The sequence below is a fragment of the Anabrus simplex genome, chromosome 6 (assembly GCF_040414725.1).
Source record: "Anabrus simplex isolate iqAnaSimp1 chromosome 6, ASM4041472v1, whole genome shotgun sequence".
NCBI lineage: Eukaryota > Metazoa > Arthropoda > Insecta > Orthoptera > Tettigoniidae > Anabrus > Anabrus simplex.
The window spans coordinates 337279820-337306398 of NC_090270.1; the positions used below are offsets into that span (position 1 = coordinate 337279820).

The 26579-nt window shown below is 37.8% G+C and overlaps 1 protein-coding gene across 3 annotated transcripts in view; it reads right to left on the bottom strand.

Moving 5' to 3' along the window:
• LOC136875354 (mitochondrial dicarboxylate carrier) overlaps positions 1 to 26579 on the bottom strand; it is a 173034-nt gene that overhangs the window by 39584 nt on the left and 106871 nt on the right. The window contains exons 6-8 of one of the 3 annotated variants that reach the window (XM_067148888.2): positions 25970 to 26050; positions 20205 to 20261; positions 9367 to 9594 (exon numbers count right to left, since the gene is read on the bottom strand). In XM_067148888.2, coding sequence (XP_067004989.1) covers positions 9493 to 9594; positions 20205 to 20261; positions 25970 to 26050 — 240 coding nt within the window. In that variant the 3' untranslated portion in view covers positions 9367 to 9492. Of the gene's footprint in view, positions 1 to 9366; positions 9595 to 17378; positions 17692 to 20204; positions 20262 to 25969; positions 26051 to 26579 lie in introns of those variants that run through there. The other 2 variants (XM_067148891.2, XM_067148889.2) reach the window with 2 other exon arrangements.

Here is a 26579-nt window from a genome sequence, read left to right on the forward strand (position 1 = left end):
GACTGCTGTTCTCTGAAGAAAATTCGAAATGAAAGAGGATAACACGTTTTCGTAAATAACGTGATCAAATCAGTGATGTACTCTGCCATATCTAGCAGTTGTTAACTCGTTAAAAATAAAGGCTGAAATAAACGATATCTTAATTGTAATGTTATATACGGAAATTAAGTAAGAATGTGATACACCTCAAGATATGGCAGAGTACATCACTGATTTCAGAGGATTTCATATCTTCTCGCGTCTATTTACGGCTATTTACATGTACATTTTTCGCGAGGAGGTTATTTCTCTACATGCGTTTCAAATGTTTTCATGATAGGCTACATATACGGTTAGATTAGGTGACGCTGCTTGAAGAAGAAAGCTGAGGTGTTTGCCACAGAAATCTCTGGAGTGATACCGTATGTATTTCTCCGAATCCAAGAGTTTTTTTTTTTTCTCAGAAGCTCATGCGAAAACTCAAGGGTTGTTGCATTCGCGGCCTAACAGTAAGTTAATGGATACCACTGGCAACTACCGCGGTAACCACGCTGCTTCTTTTCACACGCGCACAGAACTCGTTGACAATAAGCGACCGCCTCTTGACTACACATCGCTGTTTCTCAAATCTGCAGAATGGCATCAAAACATGCGACCCTTCGAATTCTTAGAAAAGCCATGGCTACTCAGTGGCAGAGTCATAACGCGTCTATTGTACTTGACGCTTAGTAAAATTAAGTTTTATAGACAGCTGGAATATTTTCGTGATAGATAGTTGTATTGTAAAGATACGTGGAAAAGGTATTGCCGGCAAATTTCCAACGGGATCTAGTCAATACAATGATGCCAATTTTAAGTTAATGTTTATTAAACACTCGGAAATGTAGAATAATTGTGCAGCCGCAAGAAAATACGGCATTGGCCTAACTAAAGCCAATCTTTGGCGTTAGCATGAACATAAAGAGCTAAAAAAATGCGTACTGTGCAAAAAATGCATTCTGTGGTCCGCAACAAGGATGCTTTAAAGAAGTCGAAGATGAAATTGTGATGTATGTGCACGAAAAACGCAAGGGCGGAATGGCCATACCGTGGCGCAACAAACTCGTTCGTTAACTTTCAACGTTCGCGATTAGGCCTATACATCGCTAGCCGCTGAATTTGGCCGAACCCGACAAGCGAGACGTGCGTGTAGCGGTAGCCGGTTATATCTGACGCTGCGTAAAAGTAACAGTTTTATAGACAGCAAGAATGATTTCCTGATGGATCGTTGTATTATGGAGACGCATGGAATAGGCATTGCCGAAAAATTTTCAACGAGTTCTCTTCGGTATTATGGTCCTTAAACCCGCGAAAATAAAGAATAATTGTGCAGCCGCAAAAAAAAAAAAGAGAAATACGGCGTGACGAAAGTCAATGTTCGAAGTCTAAAAATAGTATAAAATTGCGTAGGCCTACTGTACAACAGGGTATTCATATGATTTTACGAGCTTCTTTTTGAGCCTGACTTAATTTTTTGAAGGAAAAAGTGGGGTTCATCTTGGATTCGGAGAAATACGCTACTATATTTTTTTCAGAATGAAATTAAACATACACTTTCACGTAGTATCGGATTACGAAAAATAACAAACAAGTAAGCCATAGTGTGGATATCATTTGCGGAAACGCAAGCTTTGAACAAACTGATTGCCGTTTCATACCGATTTTAATGTGCATGAAGGGTTTTCCGACTTTTAAGCAAAAATCGGATATAACGACAATCCGTTATAGCGAGCAAATTTTTCGCGGTTATGAATTCTCGCTATAACGGACATCTACTGTATCTGAAAATGTAAGATAATACAATAAATGAGAGAGACAGAGAGAAGGTAATTACTTAAAATTGTACACAGAAACAATAAGAACACAGCTGAAGTAAAAAAGACTGCATCCACATGGTGTGCAATTTTAAAGCAGGTATGCTGCAAGGGTTAAGCACAAAATGAGATGGCTTTAAATGAATAACATAATATGAATCAATGAGGTCTGTGCAAGTACCAGTGATAGCAGGTGCCTGTCTGCTTCAACAATCAGTCAGTCACCACTGATCTGCATTTAGGGCTATCATCCAGGTGGCAGATCCCCAATTAATTGTTTACAGTACATATCTTCTTTTAAATGTTTCCAAAGAAGTTGGAAATCTATCAAACATCTCCCTTGGTAAATTATTCCAATCTCTAATACCTCTTCCTATAAAAAGAGTATTTACCCCAACTTGCCCTCTTAAATTTCAACTTTATTTTCATACTACGATCCTTCCTAAATTTAAAAACTCCATTAAAACTTATTCGTCTACTAATGTCGTTCAATGCCACCTCACTGACAACTCGAACTATCGCTTAGTCAAGCAACTTGTCTCCTTAATCCCAAATCTTCCCAGCCCAAATTTACCAGCATTTTTTTCACTACCCTTTTGTTGGAAATCACCCAGAACAAATCATGCTGCTTTGGATTCTTTACAGTTCTCAAATCAAGTTAGGTACACATACAATGGATTCATTGCATGGACCCCTAAATGGGGTCTTACCAGTAAATTATATGCCCTCTCTTTAAATCCTTACTACAATCCTTAAATACCCTCAGAACCATAAACAAAGACTATACATGCAGCATAGCCCAACATTATGTGAAGAAGTACTGTGAAGAAAATATAATTAGGGGCAGGCAACCTACTGAATAAACAAAGAATACAAAATTCCAGGCTATACAAGAAGATTAGCGTTCACACGAAAATATGTGTGTCAGTCTAATGTACCGGAAATACTGTGATTAATTTTAGACATGCTTATCAACATTCCTGCAAGATAATCTTCACAACACCTATTTCTAATGACTACAGAAAATACTGTCTACATAAACTTTGTCTTGAATATACATAAATAACAATGATCACATTCTACAGAATAACAGAAAAGAATCAGATACTATCCTTGGGTACATACTTATTCACTACAGCTGATCAAAAAGGATTTTCACAAACAAAATGTAAATCTAGTGAATAATGGAAATCAACACTAAATATTTCAGAACAGAAACTCTGCTTGTACAAGTGTAAAGGAAAACTGTTGCTGGAAATTTTCTTTGACTACATTAAGGGAAGGGTACAATGAATTGTACAAACAAATCCATAACCCAGTGAATTTAAAACATCATAACAAAATATGCTAATATGAAATATTAAAACAGGAAGTATAGGTCTTCAATGATATCTTTCAATTAGACAGGCAGAAAAGGAAACAATCAGTATGTATATAAGAAAAACATACAATACTGTGTTGACTAACCTAGCAGGCTTAGGTGTAGAATATTTAAGAAAGTCAATGGTTAAAGCAATGCTTAGGTGTAGAATATTTAAGAAAGTCAATGGTTAAAGCAATGCCATTCAACAAATATTTCTCCCAGTGACCATACTTCATAAAGACTGAGCAATTACAGCTCTCTTTAAAATATATTTACATATATTAGCTTAAATACAGCTCTAACAAGGTTTCAGATGGCCAGGAAGGTATGCATATTAACTGCATGCAAATAAATGAAGCTGAATCAAATCTGCAGATTTGCAGCCAAGAACCACAAGTGTACAAAGCAATGAAGATGAAGGAAAGGCATTCCCTCTGCTGTAGTTTAGAATAGTGGAGGTGCCATCAGTGTCTGGGATAATCTATGAATTTTGGAAATAAGAGGATAAAATGAATTAGCTTGTTGTGCCTTAAAACAACAATTACTGGCACAACAATGGCTAGAGTGCCTGACTAGTGTTTCGGTAACCTCATTTCCATTTTGGTTTTGTCCCATATCCTTTGGAAGTTTAATATAGTAAGCCTTGCAAGGTCAAATTAGAGGCTATTTGCTACAAAAGGTAGCTTTTATTCCCTTAAAATCAATATTTACACAGTGGTATCCATTACTCAGGCAGTTATGGGTTTAAATGAAATTCTTGTTTCTTTGCTAAACAACCTTCTCCTTTCTTTCTCTTGTGACAGTTTTCTTTTTCTTCTTAAGAGACATGACAAAATTTGGTGATCCATACAGCTACTGTTATCCTTGAGATAGCAGACCAGAAAACATCTATTGATGTGCAGCTGAGTCATATACACATGTCCTGCAGGCATGGGATCTCCAGCCACTGAATTGATCTTTCTCACTTTATTTTTTCTTCAATGATAGGGAATAACAACTGGTATGTTCAAAATATTGCATCTTTCCCTTCTTTATTGTAAGCAGAAATTTCTTTTGTTTCTGCATGTGAAAGAAGACTTCTACATTAGAAATATTTTGTGCACAAGATATTTATTCAATTACTGTACATCTCAGCTTGTCAGCAAGCCAGTATGCATGATTCAACACCAACTTACTCCTCTTACTACTATGCTTGTATACCTTTATTTTTCTCCTTGTCTAACATATTTACTCGCGTAATTTTCCCACTACTTTTAACAAGTTTTATCCTAAAAAAATGGGACAGGGAGGGGGAGAGGTGAAAAAATTATGCAAATTTAACTTTAATCTAATTTACCAATGGAATTCCACCACTTTATCACTATGGTCTTTCAGCAATAGCCGACACACAAATGATCTCCATCAAAGAGAAAGGTTGTTCCTCTTCATGAATCTACAGAGCCAACCTCTGTTTGTTTTAAACTGTGAGATTCCTATACTGATTTTCTCTGCATCTCCTCCAATGCTTTTAACCTCATAAAGCATAACAATACAGCACTGGAACATATTACTACCCCATTTACTTGTGTAGTTTTCCTACTATATTTTTTTTTAGCAATTTTTAACCTAAAATATGGAAGGGAAAGGAAAAATTTTGGAAATTTAATTTTAAATCTAAATTACCAATGGATTTCCACTACGTTTTTGGTATGGTCCTTCAATAATCACTGGCATACAGATGACCTTCAAAGAGAAAGGTGCATCAACACAGCCACCTCTACTTGCTTTAAAATGTGAGATTCCTATATTCATTTTCTTTGCATCTCTAGTGCTTTAACTGTAGCATTTCATATGAAGCTGAACAGCTGTCTTTTTTAATCCAGTTACATATTTTAACAGTTCTTTTTCAATTTCTGTATACTGGCCTGATTTGGGTTCCCAGAATGATAAGACTATCTTCTTGGCAAACTGCAACTATCCTTTTTATTTATGTCAGTAGTGTACATCTGATAGCTCTACACAAAACTCATGTACTGCAGCAGGATTGCTATTATTTTCTGTTCATGCGATCACTGTTAATTTAAACTGTGCTTTGTAATTTCCATTTTCCTTACCCATTAACAACTTTTCATTTACATTATGTAAACATAATTAGTACAGAGGCTGGCATATGTTATAGAACAAGAGAGTGCCTCCAGCATGGTTACTACTAGCATACTAGTAGCGCGTGCACAGACCAACATAATGTGTAGTTTGTCAAGCCGAGCGGTCTCATTGCTGCAGTGTTGCTCTTTGCACTTCTCAGTTACTGCATACAAACTGATGACTGGCCATTGAAACAATAAGGCTATGGCTATTATAAACAGGTGTTGTTAAAAATAACAATTAATTTTGGTAATGAATGTAACATTTTATTCTGTTCACCCCGGCTAGACTGTATGGTGAATAACACAAGTTCTGGAAGGCACTGGCTACACAATGTATTTTTTAATGTTGTTGCCTTTGTTGCAGAGCCTCGGTGTATAGCATCAAGCATTTTCAAAGAAATATTTTGAAATATCATGATGAAAATAAGCATAACATAAAAAGCAAGTGTTTCGTTATTACAGTGAAACCTCGATTCTCTGTTTTTCGAGGGACCATGAAAATAAAACGTAATATACGGGAAAACGGAAAATCCGGGAATGAATGAAAACCATCAACAATTTGGCTAAACATCACAAAAATGAAATATGTATAATTATAATCTTACAAAACTCCTAAACCAAACCAAACTACAGCCCCAGTGGGACTTTGCCTGCCAAGCGACCACTGCTCAGCCCGAAGGACTCCAGATTACGAGGTGCGCTTGGTCAGTGCGACGAATCCTCTCGGCCGATATTTCTGGCTCTGTAGATCGGGGTCGCCATCTCACCATTAGATAGCTACACAATTAAAGGTAATCACGTAGGCTGAGTGGAGCTGGAACCAGACTTATATCCAGGTAAAATTGTCTGACCTGGTCGCATTCGAACCCGGGCCTCTGGATGAGAGGCGGGCATGTTAGACCACGAAACCGCATTAATTACCGGTACGCGAGTTCAAAATCTCGATACTTTATATTCAGTTTTACAGGGGCATCTTCGTCAGTTTCCCGTGAAAACTTCTTTCAGTTTAGCGACTTTGATTAGGCTAGCCAAACTCTTCGAAACATCTAATAACGCCAAGCCAAACGACAATCGACCACAAGTAGTTTTTAATTCTCTCATCTAATAAAATAAAGCACATTAGATATGAAAGCACCCAAAATGAATGAGAAATCCGTTCATTTCTTAATCTTTCATTGTAATTTGGTCTCCGGTATACTGTTCGAAGTCAGTTTCTGGAAATCTCGTACCGCGCAAATTAGGCCTACGTCGACTTTTAAAGGTTATGTTGAACTCAAAAACATGGTTTCGAATGTAAGTATCGATTCTTAAAAGTTCTCGAATGCATTATATTCAATTCTGCGCGTCACAAATCCAATCAACTTGGAAAGATAAAAGAAATGTCAAAACTTCAGAAATTACGGTTATTCGTGACCTTGAGGTCATCTGGAAAGCGCGCTCGCTGCACATGTCAGTACGAGTTTGAAATTATACCAACCATTTAAAATGTAACGTGCGCAAATAAAACGACTGCGGTTTTTGGTATTTTAACGCAAAAACGTAAAATTCCCAGTCTTACATTAGGACCTAAACAGTAATAGGCAATTCCAAGACCTCCCATGGCGTTCTTTTTTTAAAATTACATTTAGGTGCAACATGTGTTTTTGTCTCGCTAACATAATCATGTACGATAATATCAAAAATACTGAATTTGTGCAAATACAGTAGAGAAAATACACGACACTTACGGATTTCGCCTTGCTAAAATGGGAGACAATTCGACGGTGGCGCTCCTAGTGACTTGACCTGAACAAATCGCGCTAAATTCAAATATCAATGGAAATGTATATACGGAAATGGAAAAATAAATTACGTCTAGACAGAAAGTGGTATTGAGATATTAACTTCGAAGTTGCTAAAGCAATTCTGGATAAATGAATGAAGCATTATTTAAAAGATTATTATTCAAAGACTGAAATTAGACATATACACAAGGTGTGAAATGGACTGCTGTGAAATGGCTTGATCTTTCATTTATGCATTACTTTCTTAGCTTTAGCATACCTGCCTGAAATCTTACGGTTGGATTTGTCTTTTTTCCTCATTTAAAAACAATGTATCATCACATTAAGACATTTGTCAATAAAAATATCGGCACATTCCTTACACATATGATGCAATGAATTAACATTTAATAGCTGGACAATTTTCCTCTTAACATGAAGCCTACTAACAGAAAGAAAATCTATAAAATCCCGGCTTTAATCTGAGAAGAGGGATAAAAGAAAGAAAAGTTTGAAAATGTTGTCGATAGTGATGCTTTGAGGAATATTTACGTACAATTAGAGTAAAAATGTAACATACCCTTGGCTGTATAGTCGAGGATTTTTAAAGTCGCTGGCCTGGAAATGATCTGAAGAGATCTTATAATTCTTGTACAAGCGTAACGTCCCTTCTTTCTTGTACACTTTATCCAAATCGCTTCTGTGACATTTCAAAACCCACAGATCACACCTACAACAACACATCGGTATTGAAGGTTAACTGCTGCACTATACAATAAAATATGCGTATTATATTTTAAGCCCGTTAAAACATGGGTCGAGCAGGTCAGAAGATTATGAAGTACTATAAAAATCTCTGTCACTGGAAGAATATTTATGCAAACACAATATTACTTACATGTTCTTGTCACGAGGGAACCTGAAGAACGAGAGCGCATTTTTCTCTACTTCGTAATTACTGCAGCCAAACACAGCACATACCTTTCCCCTCATGTTGAGAATATCAAGGAATGACACACGCTACTATTTAATTATGTCAACTCACTGAAAACGCATAAATAACACCAAAAACTTCACACAAAAATACACGTGCTCTTATGACAGAATCAGTACCGTTCAGGTCTATCCGCTAGAGTGAGCTCCAATAGCTGTCCCTCGATATCTTGCTCAGTGTCGTGTATTGTCTCTACTGTATTTGATTTGTGTTAAGAAGCAGTTTCGATTCCTGCCTGAAAGCCCAGTTACTCTGCAGTGCCCTGAGCAAAGTGCCAAAAACCTCTTCGGCAGTACGATTGAAAAAAGTAAAAATATAAACATCTAACCCTGGACATAATATGGACGTTTTATAAGTGCGAACATTTGACGAAACTCGTTCCGTCTTCAAGCAGAGCTGTCGAAATGTGCCGTGTCTCCTCGCAGTTGTTGTCGCCACTCTCTGCTTTATGTTTTTTCCGAGATTCTCTAAACAATACCACCCGAATGCGATGCCAAGATGGTCCCTTATGCAAGTTCACCGCCGATCGCTTTTCCAGTACCGGTACAGTACTTGCTTTAATTATCGCAGTGACGGGGCGTTAACGCCAAGATCCATAAATATGCCATAGCCGTCCTTTTGTGAGATGCAGTTTATTAAAAAACGATTGATCGAGGATTTAGCGTTGATGGGACTGGAATTTCTGGACGGTTGATCTGGGAAATCGTTTCTTCGAGGAACGGATAATGTGGGACTTTTACAACGTGATTTAATTATGATGCTCGCGGGACCACGTAATTTGAACGCATATTCCGGGAAAACGTATTTTCCGGGAACGGATAATCGAGGTTCCACTGTAGCTGTCAGAAGACATCGTGAATAGAAACGGCAGAGAAAGTGCTGGTTATGTTAAATAATTGGTTATCAATCCGGTCACTGGAACACTATGTTATGAACATATTTGTAGCTGCAGAAAGTTGGATCCTTTACCTGAAGATTATGGGCTGCTATACATTCATCTGGAATGGGACCTTAAGGACAGCTTTGCATTTTGATATTGCATTATCTGTATTATCTAACTACGGCATATCGCACACAACTCTGTCGTGCATATTTATTGTGTTATTCAATAGATGAATTTTGTGTTTAAAAATGTCCAGTAGCCTTTATATTTTCACAACTGCATTTTTTGCAAAAAAATAAATAGAAAACACACTGATAAGTGAAAACGTTTACATAATCATGACGAAAAAATTATGCAAGTTATTATTTTCTCCCAAACCTCCATTTTAAAATTAAGGGTGGGAAAATTATGCGGCTAAATACGGTAGGTACTTATCTGTTGTTGCACCTTTAAGTCAGCAGCACAATGAAACTCTAACGTGGTTTCAAAGCTTTGAATATTTTAAGTAAAATTTTCTTCAGGAGGTTAATCTCATGACGGTACCTGTATACCTAAATTAAGCCTAAGTTGTTCGTAGAATACAAACGTCAGTATAGTGTGCGGTGCTAGCCGGATGAACCTCAGAACATATCCCTGTAAACATTGAGAAAAAATTCAATTTTTAAGGCTCAAACATAAGTCATTTTTCTATATTTGCACAATGCAATTATAAACATTGTAACATTAAATTTAGAGTTAATATTAATTAACTAATTCATTATCAATCACAGTTATATAAAAAAAGGAATGTCAAAAACCCTCATCCCAAACTGACCTGTCATTTCATTTGTCCTATTCTGTGCTGCTATTGATGTTCCTATTTTTATATACAGGGGTAATTCAAAAGGTTGTGCAGAAATTGAAGTAGCTCATATAGGGGTCAAAATACAACAACTTTCAAATCGAAACACATAGTCTAAGACAAAACTCTGTATCAGGGCAAACCTGAGAATGTCAGGAACAGCATAACAGACAACTGATTTTATTTTTCCAAACGCTGTTTGAACAGCCGCCACCCCACATTCAATACAGGCATCACCTCAGCATAATAAACTACAGTGGAGGAAAGCATACAGTGTATTGAAGCACTAGGCTGGATGATCAGCAGGGGCTCATGGGCTGGGTACATCTGCTTATCATTCGTGCGCTCAGTGACCGGTGAGTTGTTTGCAGTGCAGCACTGTACTGGTAATGTATAATATGACATTGCGTGGAAGGTAACTGTAGTCTGTGTGACCTCCATGAGGGGGGGAGGGGGTGCATCGCGGAACACTGGTACATATTTGTGTAACTCCAAGACATGCATTTCACCTATGGCAGAGCCACTGGTAATGCATGTGAAGGCCAATGCCTGTACCATTCAACAAGATGCCATGCACAGCCCCATACATTTCAAAACATTCAAGCTGGCCAGTTCGGGTTTGAACGTCTGCTACCAAAGAGGCATGAGGAAGAAGAGCAATCTACCAGCACATGTGCCATCACCCATAAAATGGTTTCCCAAAGCAGTGTGATGACAGTGTGAAGCCTTGATGACAACTAGCTGCACCCCTATCATTGCCAGCGATTTGAGGGTTCCTATTCAAAACTAGTAGTACTTTGATCCCTTCTATGGGTTAGACCAGTTTCTGCAAAACCTTTTGGGCCACCCGATACATGATTTGATACGAACAGCACCCAGGCAGCGGGAGACAGTCTATGATGATGACGATGATGACTTAATTCATCACTTGTTGTTCCTTTCTATTTCTTATTTTGACCTGTTCAGTTCCTTTTCTCCTTCTCTGTTCATCTTGTCGTCCTAGTTTTTTTACCATCTGTATTCAGCTTTAACGTTGTCTCTTTCCTTTTCCTCTTCCATTTCTCCTATCTTGTACAGTATTTCTTTTCCCAGTATTTATCGAGCCATCTCCAATCCTACACTTCCCATATCAAGACTGAAGGTCTGTTGAAATGGCACCTGAATGAGTGTTCTTGTCCTCTTGATTAAGTTGGGAAGCAGAAACGAGGTTGTTAGAGGGTTGAGAAGAAACCAATGTAGAAGAATACGTGGTGGTGATGGTGATTATTGTTCTAAGAGGAAATACAACTAGGCAACCATCCTCTATTAACACTAACTAGAGAGAGAAAATTGAAGTGGTTCGGCACTTCAAGAAATGAAGGTTTTGGCCAAAGGAAGACAAGGACCATGATGGCGGGAAAATGAAAGACTTCCTAGGCCGGAAGTTGGGGTCGGAAAAGAACAAGAGTTGACCAAGGAGGTCAGACAGGATAGATGAAGGTGAGGAGCCTGACACAAGTGGAAGCAATGGTGGACTCAACTAAGGGCCCCATGTTCACAAACTCACACTCCAAGTTAAGAGCCCCTGAGGCCCCTTTTAGTCACCTCATCATGGGTGTTATTTTACCACTCCCATGCACATGGTGAGTTGTACAGAAAGGCACCCTGCTCAGTATATGCGAAAATCTATACAACCCAGAATATAATTTAAATGAAGTTAACATCCCACCCTCAACAAATCAAGGCCTTGCCCCTCCCTCCCTTCCCCCTTCTACTAGCGGCAGCAGCACACCTTACTGTGATAGTAAAGCTCAGTCTAAACTGAATCACTGATAGGAGCACTTTATTCCAGCCAGTAAGTGTAATATTTCAGTTATTACAACACCTAATTATATTTGATTTAATGTTCCTCTCAGAGAATATGATGTTTTAATGCAATATTGTTAATAATACAAACCTTTACAATTGGCTTTACATTGCAATGACACAGATAGGTCTTAATGGTAACGGTGGGATAGGAAAGGGCTAGCAGTGGGAAGGAAGCGGCCATGGCGTTAATTAAGGTACTGCCACAGCATTTGCCTGGTGTGAAAATGGAAAACTACAGAAAACCATCTTAAGGGCTGCAGAGAGAGGGGCTTAAACCCACTATCTCCCAAATGCAAGCTGACAGCTATGTGACCCAAACTGCACAGCCACTTGCTCAGTCCTCTGCTTCTCTTACCTTCCATGACCAGGTCTATTATTCTCCTAGGTAACCTATCCTCTACCACTTACCACACACAACCTCACCACAAAAGTAGGTCCACATGCACAGCTTCATCTATTTATTTCATTCATTACTTAGCATTAACCTTTTCATTGTGTGTACTCTCCTGCCACTGTTTCCACTTGTTTGTACCAGCAATTATTCTCACTAATTTCATGTATGATACTTCAAACTTATGAATAAGATATCACTGAGTCTGCCCAGTAGTAATACAAAGTGTGTTTAGAGTTTCTGGAGAGGCTCAAGTGCCATATTTTTATCCTGAAAGAGTTCTTTTCATGCCACTAAATCTACTATCTGGGCTTGAACATTGCTATATTACCCCATCTTACTACAGGGTGTAAGAAAACTATACCGACAAAAAAATCAGGGATGCTCTTCATGTTACGTTAAGAACAATGATGCAATGGGACTGGAAGAGAAAATTTTTCTTTTTAAGAAAATTAGGTTTCTTTATTGCTTCTGGGCGTGCCATTCAAATTGATGAACTTGCCGTATTTGCTATACCAGAGAGCCAGCTGCTGCCTGTTGCTGTGTGTCAGTGGAGGGAAAGGAGGGGAAGTTGGAAGTGGGAGACAGAGGTAACGCTCAGTGCGAATGCACGAGTTTATCGTTTGTTTTGCATAGTTGCTTCCCAGCCCCAGTAGGCAGAGTACAGTTTGTTCTGCATAAATTGACTAGCATGTGAACCCTGTAGAAAGAGAAGATTAGCTTGTACCAAGAATACAAGCAACTTTCCAGGTCGTTCATGACACAACATACATCCTGAACAGAGTCCTAATCGGGCGAGTTGGCCGTGCGGGTAGGGGCGCGCAGCTGTGAGCTTGCATCTGGGAGATATCACACACAATCACACAATCAATACTGATCTGCATTTAGGGCAGTCGCCCAGGTGGCAGATTCCCTATCTGTTGCTTTCCTAGCCTTTTCCGAAATGATTTCAAAGAAATTGGAAATTTATTGAACATCTCCCTTGGTAAGTTATTCCAATCCCTAACTCCCCTTCCTATAAATGAATATTTGCCCCAGTTTGTCCTCTTGAATTCCAACTTTATCTTCATATTGTGATCTTTCCTACTTTTATAGACGCCATTCAAACCTATTCGTCTACTAATGTCATTCCACGCCATCTCTCCCCTGACAGCTCGGAACATACCACTTAGTCGAGCAGCTCGTCTTCTTTCTCTCAATTCTTCCCAACCCAAACATTGCAACATTTTTGTAACGCTACTCTTTTGTCGAAAATCACCCAGAACAAATCGAGCTGCTTTTCTTTGGATTTTTTCCAGTTCTTGAATCAGGTAATCCTGGTGAGGGTCCCATACACTGGAACCATACTCTAGTTGGGGTCTTACCAGAGACTTATATGCACTCTCCTTTACATCCTTACTACAACCCCTAAACACCCTCATAACCATGTGCAGAGATCGGTACCCTTTATTTACAATCCCATTTATGTGATTACCCCAGTGAAGATCTTTCCTTATATTAACACCTAGATACTTACAATGATCCCCGAAAGGAACTTTCACCCCATTAACGCAGTAATTAAAACTGAGAGGACTTTTCCTATTTGTGAAACTCACAACCTGACTTTTAGCCCCGTTTATCAACATACCATTGTCTGCTGTCCATCTCACAATATTTTCGAGGTCACGTTGCAGTTGCTCACAATCTTGTAACTTATTTATCACTCTATAGAGAATAACATCATCAGCAAAAAGCCTTAAATCCGATTCCACTCCTTTACTCATATCATTTATATATATAAGAAAACATAAAGGTCCGATAACACTGCCCTGAGGAACTCCCCTCTCAACTATTACAGGGTCAGACAAAGCTTCACCTACTCTAACTCTCTGAGATCTATTTTCTAGAAATATAGCAACCCATTCAGTCACTCTTTTGTCTAGTCCAATTGCACTCATTTTTGCCAGTAGTCTCCCATGATCCACCCTATCAAAAGCTTTAGACATGTCAATCGCGATACAGTCCATTTGACCTCCAGAATCCAAGATATCTGCTATATCTTGCTGGAATCCTACAAGTTGAGCTTCAGTGGAATAACCTTTCCTAAAACCGAATTGCCTTCTATCGAATCAGTTATTAATTTCACAAACATGTCTAATATAATCAGAAAGAATGCCTTCCCAAAGCTTACATACAATGCATGTCAAACTTACTGGCCTGTAATTTTCAGCTTTATGTCTATCACCCTTTCCTTTATACACAGGGGCTACTATAGCAACTCTCCATTCATCTGGTATAGCTCCTTCGGCCAAACAATAATCAAATAAGTACTTCAGATATGGTACTATATCCCAACCCATTGTCTTTAGTATATCCCCAGAAATCTGATCAATTCCAGCCGCTTTTCTAGTTTTCAACTTTTGTATCTTATTGTAAATGTCATTGTTATCATATGTAAATTTTATTACTTCTTTGGCCTTAGTCTCTTCCTCTATCTCAACATTATCCTTGTAACCAACAATCTTTACATACTGCTGACTGAATACTTCTGCCTTTTGAAGATCCTCACATACACACTCCCCTTGTTCATTAATTATTTCCTGGAATGTCCTTCTTGGAACCTGTTTCTGCCTTAAAATACCTATACATACCCTTCCATTTTTCACTAAAATTTGTATGACTGCCAATTATGCTTGCCATCATGTTATCCTTAGCTGCCTTCTTTGCTAGATTCAATTTTCTAGTAAGTTCCTTCAATTTCTCCTTACTTCCACAGCCATTTCTAACCATTTCTTTCCAGTCTGCACCTCCTTCTTAGTCTCTTTATTTCTCTATTATAATAAGGTGGGTCTTTACCATTCCTTACCACCCTTAAGGGTACAAACCTGTTTTCGCATTCCTCAACAATTTCTTTAAACCCATCCCAGAGTCTGTTTACATTTTTTATTTACCGTTTTCCACCGATCATAGTTACTTTTTAGAAACTGCCTCATACCTGCTTTATCAGCCATATGGTACTGCCTAACAGTCCTACTTTTAAGACATTCCTTTCTATCACACTTATTTTTAACTACCACAAAAACAGCTTCATGATCACTAATACCATCTATTACTTCAGTGGGTTCAAATCACATTGTCGGCGGCCCTGAAGATGGTTTTCCGTGTTTTCCCATTTTCACATAGGCAAATGCTGGGGCTGTACCTTAATTAAGGCCACAGCCGCTTCCTTCCAACTCCTAGGCCTTTCCTATCCCATCGTTGCCATTAAGATCTATCTGTGCTGTGGCGACGTAAAGCCGCTAGCAAAAAAAAAGAGTCCTAAACTCACTACTATGCCATTGTGAACATCGTGTCACAGTAGGAGGGGGCATATTGAACATCAACTGTAATCAAACAATTGGACATATTGTTTCCTTTGTTCAACATTTCATTCCATTTACAACACTGTGAGGGAAGGAATACACAATCATGGGACAGCGGCATTGCATCTTCGAGCGTGTTAAATAATAAAGAACGTTACTGTGACCAACAGATGAGAGGAGAAACGATCTGGGGCATTCCTTGACTGAGAAGTGTATCTTAATTAGAGTGCGTTCTTGTACTGTGTGTGCAGTTATGGCTGTTTAATAAATGAACTGTGGATATTGCCTGCAAGAGACAAGGACAATCCTGTGCGAGTTGAATGAGAAAACTTGTGTATACGCGCAGAACATTATCTCTGTCTCCATCATACACCCCACTCCCCCTCCCTCTCCTTTTCTTCCCTGATACACGGCGGTGGTCTGTGCTCTGGCACAGCAAATACAGCGAGTTTGTCAATTTGAATCGCGCACCTGGAAGTAAGAAAGTAACCTAATTTTCTGAAAAGAAACATTTTCTCCGCCAATCTGATTGCACCATCATTCTTAACATAACATGAAGAGCATCCCTGATTTTTTTGTCGGTATAGTTCTGATACACTGTATATATTCTGCATACTATCCTGTGACAATGTTCACGCGTTTATGGCACTGCGAGTGCCATCCACTTTGTGCTGGTTGACACTGTTAGTGTCTCATGCTACTCAATTTTCTTTGAAATATTTGATGAATTTACTTTAACCTTATTGTTAGAATTCTCAGATTACATCAAATTCAGCTTTAGTTTCTTAATTTAACGTTTAACAAGTTGGCTTCCAGAATAGTACATTGATCTGCTGAGCGAGTTTCTCGTGAGGCCATGGGGGTACAAATTACTGCTGATAGGTATCCTTACATGACTTTCCCTGCCAGACCGGTGGACCACTGAGCTGCTGACTTCACTATGCTAGTGTACTGCTATGGCCTTGCAGCAAATCCTGGCATGTTAAAGCATTTTTTAGTCTTGCAAAACATAATAGATCTGCTTGAAATGAACACTATATACCAGAATTCTCAGCCTGAAGGACTAGCGTTGTTATCCTGCGAGTTCATTTTTCATAATTAAACTCTCCAATAACTGGTATAATAGCATAGAAATATCTCGCAAGTATTTCACACACACACACCCTTCTGTAGAACTATGAGTGCCTTGGGATTGTAGTGTTAAGCACTAGAAAATGAATCGTGGTACAGTCTGTTGGCTACAATGAGTACTATCAAGCAATACAAATTTCTAGTACTGCTAAATTGTACCACTCTGGCCATCTTGCCAAAACTGTACTGTGAACTTTTCTGTGGGACCACAGTAGTATCTCGAGGTGCTAGGAATTATTATTGTATTTAGAATTTATATTGAACACTTAAGTGAAATATCACTTGAAATATTGTTTTACTTCTGATTTACCATACAAACAATAGAAAGAAAGCTTTGGCCAAATGGGACATTTCTTGCTATGTGTGCTGGCAGTCAACGTTTTAAGTATATACAATTCTATGAATGAACATTTTATACAGTTTCTAAGTTATGACAGACAAGTGATATCATGTCATCTAGTCATCGTCATTTACTCTCCTATTTTAACTATATAAGTACTTCCTTACCGAGTCAAGTTTTGTCATTATGTACAGTGGTTATGGAGCCAAGCTCTGCGTTCAGAAGATGAGCGGGTTCGAAACCCACAGTCGACTGACCTGAGAAAGGTTTTCTGTAGATTCTCACTTTCATTTTCAGGCAAATGCCGGGAAAGTTCCTGTTCATAGGTCACAGCCGATTTCTTCCACCTCCTTACCAATTTCCTTCACCATCATTCATTTCATCTTCATTAGCTCCTCAACTGAGGTTGTGTCAAGAAGGGCATCCGGCCATAAAAAAAGCCATGCACTTTCATCTCACCTCATCCCTGACACCGTATTAGGAAAAGGTATAAGGGGTACACACACATTCAAGTATTTACTTGAATTCATTTTTATATTTTAATAATTTTAAAACTTTATGTTTTACTTCCAATATTGATCTTAAATTGTTTATATTTCAAATACATTTTCTAGTGCCGGGTATACATGTTGTGACAATGGAAAAAGAATCCATCACTGAAGAAGCCATTAGAGATTCAAACATTATTTTGAATGTAATAAATTCTTGAAAACTACTGACTGGCAGGTGATTTTTTACTTTTACAAATATCTTGAAGGATTTAATATGAATTTTGTGTGACTCAATTATTTCTCACATTATTCAAAAGAGCCTGAATAAGGCCTCCTCTGTTTTATCACTGCAAACAGTTAAAACAAGGACTCACTTTACATCATGATAGTGAAAAATATATATTTAAAACATGGTTATATATGAAATATTTTATCTTAAATTTGCACAGAATATGCACGCTATTAAAAAATTAAAAACATTTTACTTCTACTGGTAGCTTTCCATCAAAGCACACAAAAATTTTAATTCAAATCTATAACAAAATAAAATTTACATTGGACTATACATAGTATATAAAACACAGAAATGTGCTGAGTAAGTCTGAGTGTGAGTGAGAGATTAAGAAGGAGGTGCAGATTAGATGGTCATGGGAGTAAGGAGAGATTGAAGGAACTTACTAGGAAACTGAATTTAGCAACAAAGTCAGCTAAAGATAACATGATGGCAAACATAATCAGCAGCCATATGAATTTTTGGGAGCAATGGAAGGATATGTATAGATACTTTAAGACAGAAACAGGTTCCAGGAAGGACATTCCAGGGATCATTAATGAACAAGGGGAGTGGATATGTGAAGACTTGCAGAAGGCAGAAGTATTCAGTCAGCAGTATGTAAAAGTAGTTGGATATAATGTCCAGCTAGAAGAGGCAACTAATATTCACAAATTACTGAAATTTATGCATGATGATAAAGACATTTACAAAAAGATACAAAATTTGAAAGCTAGAAAGGCAGCTGGGATTGATAAGATTTCTGGGAATATATTAAATGCTAGGGTTGGGATATAGTGCCATATCTGAAATAGTTATTTGATTACTATTTGTATGAAAGAGCTATACCAAAAGAATAGAGAGTTGCAATAGTAGCCCCAATGTAAAAGGGAAAGGGTGATAAATATAAAGCAGATAATTACAGGCCAGTTAGCTTGATATGTGTTGTTTGTAAGTTCTGGGAAAGCATTCCTTGTGATTATATTAGACACTTTTGAAAAATTACTAACTGGTTTGAAACAAGGCCATTCAGGTATAGGAAAGATTATTCCAGTGAAGCTTAACTTGTAGGATTCCAGCAAGATATAGCAGAAATGTTGTTCTATTTGTTATGCTTCTGGGAATGGAGTGAAGTTTTAAAAATCCATTAAACTTCTTTATGGAGAATATTAATATAGCCAGGATCTAAAAGCGAAAACAAAAAGCCGAGTGTGAGAACGCAAAAATGAAGCAGAAGTAAAAGATAATATGAAGAGTCGCAAAATATTACTTACTTCCTCTTTCTTCAGCCCTGTGCTTGTAGAGATAGACTGGGTCGGTGTTGACCTCCACACCGACTGGCAACCGTTCTGATGTTGTGTTCTCACACTCGGCTTTTTGTTTTCACTTTTAAATCCTGCCTATACTTATATTCTCCATGAAGAAATTTAACGGATTTTTAAACTTCACTCCGTTTTCAGAAGCATGACAAATAGAACAACATTTAACAGTCTTCACAAGTTTAAAGCATTTCCTCCAGCTAACCAATAGTTGTGTTAAATATGGTTGGACCCACTCCTGTTACAACTAAATTCATCCAAGATTGAAGCTATGTACATTTTAAACATAGATTTTCATTGCATTTGTTGATTGTATTTTATCTCAAGTTTTTTATGTATCACTGTTTTTGTATATGTCTTTTCTCTGTGTGTTATTTTAGCTGATGATGACCTCTTGGCTAGATCAAAATATGTCCTATGTAGCTTTTTAGACAGACCATTTATCAAATGGCAAACATGTATTGAACAGGTGGACTTTACACAATTAAATTCTTTTAGAATGTCATCTTAGATATTTAAAGTCAGTACGGAACTGGAATGAATTTCATTATTTGTAATAGAAAATAGAACTCGGAGAATTAGAGTACATGAAGTGTTATATGATCCTGTACTGATTAAGAGGAAAGGTCCCACAGGACAGTATTATTGGAGTTTACAGATCTCTTCTCATCGTTATGAGAGTATTTAGGGGTTGTTGAAAGGATGTAAACGATAGGGTGTTGGAAAAGATCCAAAGAAAAGCAACACAATTTGTTCTGGGTGATTTCCGACAAAGGAGTAGTGTTATGAAAATGTTGCAAACTTTGGGCTGGGAAGACTTGATCGACTCTGTGGTATGTTTCAATTTGTCAGTGGAGACGGCATGGAATGACTTTAGTAGACACACAAGCTTGAGCAGAGCTTTTAAAAGCAGGAAAATTCATAATATGAAATTGGAATTCAAGAGGACAAATTGGGGCAAATATTCATTTATAGCCTGAGGAGTAAGGGACTGGAAAAAATTATGAAAGAAAATGTTTGATAAATTTCCCAGTTCTTTGAAAATGTTTAAGAAAAGGCTAGGTAAACATCTGATAGGGAATGCGCCACCTGGATGGCAGCCCTAAATGCAGATCATTAATAACTGCTTGACTGATTGTAAAGATAACAAAAGCAGTGGAAAGTGAATTATACAGGTTACCTTAACAAGCCATCATAGCTATTCACAATTTTATTTGTTAAAAGAATTGTTAAAAATAACACTATATATTTGCACCTGATGTTAACTCACCTTAAAGAATCCCTGAGGTCCAAGTTTTGCTGTATATTTAATCAGGTCCCATGTATTCTGAAAATAAATTTCGTTATATATTATTATGCATGTTCTGATCTGAAGGAGTGTGTATACCATACACTGTAAGGTTCAGAGGATCAAGTAATTTTATGACCAAAATCTATTAGCAAGGTCATTTGTCTTCTTTGCCAAAGTGGAAATATTTTAGGAAACTATTAACAAATGAATGATGATCATTATAAAACTCCCCACCCGGCTCACTGGAAGAAATTTATGAAATGATGAGGATGGTGATGATGATGGCCTATATTCTGACAAATACATAATTGTGCAGCATATGAAATTGTGTGAAAACTGCAGAACAGAACTGCATGGTTGATGGTTCAAATGAAAACACCGAGTCCCAACAATGGGACCAAAATACACCTTACTGTAAGTCTCAAGTGTCTGTTAGGTCATCAGCCCAGAGGCTGGTTGGATCCTCGTCAGTAGTGATGGGCAGACGATACCCGTGTTCGAGTGGGATTGAGCTGGCCTGATATTCGCAGAGGATTGAGCCTGTTCGAAACAGCTCGAGCAGTCACGTGACCAAAGGCGGAGTTTGACTCAAGCTACAGTGCGAACGTGTAGATAAGCTAGCAGCATACGAAGTGAAGCACCACTCGCGCAGGAATGTCCATGATATTGATAACGAAGGTTCGTGCTGACGTTCAGTCAATGATGTACACCTTGTGGGGAATAAAAGCTGTGCATAAAATTGGAAGGGTTAGATTGTGATAATATGCTATGAAAAGGACAAGGCATGTATTCATAATATTCCCTGCGTATTGACGGAAGTATTTCCTCCCAAGGCAGTACTTGTATATCTTGGAATAATCATACGTTTGGTGCAACATTATGAATATGGTAATATTATTCTTAAATCATGCCTTGGGCGGCTAAGGCAGCTATGTAGCACGGCCCGCGAGGTGTTGCTTCTGTCCTGAATGTTGGGGGGGGTTTGAATCCCCTCCTTGGGAAAGAATGACACTTTTTGCTCGTATATAAGAACTTGAGTATGAAAAGATTTCCCCTTATCCAGCTCCTGCCAGGTCGGGGTATTTATGGCACTTCTCCATCATCTTCTTTCCTTCCACCATTACTCTTCCATGATCTTGTCCCAGTCTAAATTTCGTCTTCTTCTGCTGCTCTTCACTGATATTCAGTCCACCTTGTTCTAGATCTTCCTCTTGCTCTCTTGCCCTTGCACTTCGCCTCCAGCATCTGTCTTGGAATTCTATTCTCCTCCATCCTCTTTACATGTCCAAACCACCTTAGTTTATTATTTTCAACTCTCTCATTTAGCTTTCCTATCCCAACTTCCTTCCTAACATCTACATTTCTCACTCCGTCTTTCCTTGTCTTTCCTATCATACTTCTTAGGAATTTCATCTCACTGGCTTGAATTCTACTCTCTTACCTGCTAGTCAAAGTCCAAGTCTCAGCTGCATAAGTCAGTATGGGTACATAGTTCAGCTTGTACATTATTTCTTTACTTTTCCTTGGTACTTTTTTGCTCCAAAGAAGTTTTCTTACACTTTGGTAGAATGCATTGCCCTGCTGTACCCTACTACTAATCTCCATGTCCACCCTAGCATTTTGCAATAATTCACTTTCTAGGTATTTAAAGCTGTTCACAATTTCTAGACTTTTACAGTGCCCTTTTCTTGCCTTCCCGTCTCGTCATCACCATAGTCTTGCTTTTCTCTGTACTGATTTTTAAGCCATACTTCTCAATTTTTTTTGTTCAGTACATCTAGTTGTTGTTGCATTTCTTTGCTGCTCTTCTCCCAGATCAAAACATCATGTGTAAATAGCAGTATCTTCATCTCTTTATCTTCGTAGGCTTCCTTTGTTTCCTTTACAATTTTGTCCATGACTATAATAAACAAAAGAGGTGACAGCACACTCCCCTGTCTTCCTAAACCATTCTGTCTTTCCAACTAGGGCCAGTACTCTGCTAACACAGTTGTTGTACATTGCTTGCACCATTTCTAACATTTCTCTTCCGAGTCTCTTTTTAACCATGGTTTCCCAAACCTTCTCTCTGGGGACACTACCATATGCCTTTTCTATATCTATGAAAGTCATGACCAGATCCTTTCCATCAGCTGTCTCATCAATTGTGCACACAAATATGTGTATAAATATTATTATGCAGCAATATTAATTATCAATTGTGTGAATATATCAAAATAAAAATAATCCCTTCTGTGACTCTGGATTTCAAGCTGTATCCTTACCAACTTTCAGGTCAATCGGTCCAGTTTTTTTCGAGCCTATCCGGAACAAACACAACAGGCACCATCTCGTTTTTAGTAATGCTATACCCGCATGAACTGATGACAAATGTGTCAACAACTGAATACAAAATATCATAAATTTTTGATCACAAAACCATTCAAATATGCAACTATTTTGACACTTGTAATGTTAAGACTATACTTTGTTTTCTCTTTTCTGTATTTATACGGCCCAAATAACACATTTTAGTGGACAATTCATTTGTTCTGAGGGGGCATTTGTAATGAATCATCATACAATCACAAATTCTGACTGTCTCCAGAATACAGATATGGATCGAAGTGATATTACGGTATGTACAAAAGACAGGGAAATAACAGTAAAAAGGACGAACTGGTACTGTCCAGCATAATACTCTTATGTATCCTTCTCAAGTTCTGTGGGTGTTTGTAAAGGCAAGCCACTAGGTTGCGGTAAGCACAAGTTCTTCGAACTCTGACGTCATCTGTCTGAGCAGCTCGAGCCAGGCTCAAGCACATCACTACTCATTAGTACCACCAACGATTATGCGGTTATAGGGAACAACAATGGCGGTGCTTAAATGAATGGAGGAGAGAGGTAGTTTGGCTCTGCTTTCCCCACTGGGCCAGACAGTGTTACTTCACATAACATGCCCTAGGAAAAGCACCTGTCACAATTTCTACATGCACTAATAGTACTCAAAATGTCATTACTCAACACCATCTATATCTTAGCAGCTTCCGTAACGTCCCAGCCATAAAATGAGACTGAGACTTAGGCAGGTACATTATGTTCTGGCCTGTGCCATTTACACTTTTTCTGTTAAGCAGCAATAGCCGTGAACAAAGACTAAAAAATAAAATTGATAAGGGAAGAGTGAGAAAAGTAACGGAAAATATATTGAGCACCGGAAAATCATATTTGCCATAGTGACTATACATATGGAATTTTTGAACCTTGAGAATTTATGGAATTTTCACAACAAATTATTCTGTTCACAAGACTTGAATCTATCATATAAAGCTGGCCGTATAACGCTCGGCAGTTTCCAGTAGGCAATAAATCTGAAATGTATCTATGGATCATCCCCTGAATCTTAAAACAGTAATGATCTAATACTGGAATGTGGTTATGGTTAGTAGAGAAGGATGCAGAGGAGTTCTATTATAGTGCCTTATATGGTTCATGAAATGACAAAACAGGTGACCTTTTGGTCGACTGGAAGAAAGCGCGAGAATGATGGCGGAGCTATTTTGAGAAACATTCAATCAAAGAATTTCCCCACCCACCAATCCCAACCACTTCCACTAATGAAGGCCCAGTGAAGGAAATTGACGTCACCGAAGTCCAGGCTGTTCTGAAGGAGATTAAACCAGGGAAAGCCAGGCCCCAATGATCTTCCGGCAGAATTCTGGTGCTCTCAGCGGTGGGATGCGGCAATATGACTAACATAGCTTTTCAATCAGATCATCAAAGAAGGCCAAATACCATCAGATTGGTGATGGAGCATTACTGTACCAATCTTCAAGAAGAAGAGAAGTCCTGCCGATTGTTCTAATTATCGCCCGATCAGACTTCTGAGCCACGTGATAAAAGGGCTTTGAACGCACTCTCGACAAAATTATTCACAAGATAGCCAAACCTACAATGAACCAAGCTGAATTTGTGAAAAAGTTTGGCACAACAGATGCAAGCCACGCTGCACGGCTGTTAGTTGAGAAGCACCGTGAAAAGAATAAGACATTCCATCCCGCTTTTCTGGGTCTTCAGAAGGCCTTTGATCGGGTGCCATATGACCTAATCTGGTTACCACAATGAGAACACAGCATTCCAGAGCACCTTGTTAAGTGGGTACACATGCTCTACATAGAAACAAAGAGTTATGTTCAAGCTGCCCCAGAAGCGTCCGATGATTTCCGCATCACTGTAGGAATCAATCAAGGCTCTGCCTTATCACCACTGCTGTTTATTCTTGTGATGGACACTGTTACATCAGACCATGGACACTTCTCTATGCTGATGATGTCATGTTGGCTGCTGAGAATAAGCTTGATCTCCAGCACCAAACAGAAGAGTGGAACAACCGACTAGCGCAGTACGGCCTATGCCTCAACAAAAGAAAGACAGAATACATGATATTAGATCCTCAAGAAGTTGGAACCATCAATGTTGACGGTGAAGATCTACGACTAGTAGAGAAATTTAAATATCTTGGCTCCACAAACTCTGATGATGGCCGACTTACTGACGAGGTGAACACAAGGATGCATGCAGCCTGGCTGAAGTGGCGAATGACAACGGGTGTCACCTACGACCATCGGATGAAGGATCATCTGACATCTAAGATCTACCGGACTGTCATCTGTCCTGTTGCTCTCAATGGCACCGAGTGTTGGCCAGCTACAAAGGAGGTAGAACGTCGACTAAGCATCATGGAGACGAAGATGCTTAGGTGGACAGCTGGCATCACTAGACTGGATTCAAACGATGATATTAGGAAATGTTCTGGCATTGCACTCATCCAGAAAACCATCTGTGCTGGTTTGGGCACGTGTTGCGTGCAGAAGATAATACATTGGCAAAGTCAGCGTATACATTGGAAGTCGCTGGAAAGAGGCCCAAGGGATGAACAAGACAGAGATAGACCGATACAGTGCACAACGACCTGAAAGCTGTACGACTACATCCAGACACGGCCCGAGACCGAATTAAATGGAGACGATAAATCCACACAGCGGACACTGCCACCAGGTGGGACAAACGCTAAAGAAGATAGATCTGGTTCATGACATCATCATCATCATCATATCATTATACTTTTAAGGATGTTGTTTACTTGAGTTGTGGAAAATAAACCAAACCATTGTGGCAACTTGAATTAAAAAGTCCATTTACCATTTCCGCTGTGAAATGTCGTGCTTGGCAGTGCCTACAGATTTCATTTAATAATCCTGCAATGAGTAATTCAACGTAAGTTTCATAATGAAGGACTTTTGAAAGATGGATTTCTTCCTGTTTCTAGTTTATTAGAACCAACATGGAGCAACAAATAACATTCTGGTGATAACTTGATTTCACAGAGTCATCTATTGGACTAACATAGAAACTTCTGCATGGACAACTTTCATAGTCATCTACTGGTGAACTGTACCAACCTTAGCATCATATTGTTAAAATAATGCCTATTTTACGCAAATAAAGGACTTAATGAAATAATATTTTTCTAGTAATCCTGAGATGGATTTTTTTTTTTTTGGATGTATGATACATAGGCATTAGTACTGCAGTTTACTCACAATATTATGTTACACGTTCAAATTATATTTATATATAAAAAAGATAGATGTCATTGGGCTTACATATAAATTTTGTTTTCTGAAATCATTTATGTAATTCTATTTTTTTTTTTATAGGAAACAAAATAATACAAAATGAATTGTGAGCAGATAAAGACTTACCTTATATTCACCTGGTTTTGCATTCATTACTCTGGTTTTTATTACATCAATTGGTTGTGTTAAAGTTGTAGCTACAGCTCCCTAAATCAGAAAAAGCTAATGTTATCAACAGTTTTTGTGACAGAAAACATCTTATTAAGAGCTAGAAGTAAAGTAATTTACTTATGTATTAAAAATTGTCTGTAGTTTTACCTTTTGATGAGATAAATAAATAAATAAATAAATAAATAAATAAATAAATAAATAAATAAATAAATAAATAAATAAATAAATAAATAAATAAATAAATAAATAAATAAATAAATAAATAAATAAATAAATAAATAAATAAATAAATAAATAAATAAATAAATAAATAAATAAATAAATAAATAAATAAATAAATAAATAAATAAATAAATAAATAAATAAATAAATAAATAAATAAATAAATAAATAAATAAATAAATAAATAAATAAATAAATAAATAAATAAATAAATAAATAAATAAATAAATAAATAAATAAATAAATAAATCAATCAATCAATCAATCAACTACAAGCTTTTAATTCTTTTGAGACTGGATTCTTGGACAAGTCCTGCTTGAAGACATTGATTTCTTCTTAAAC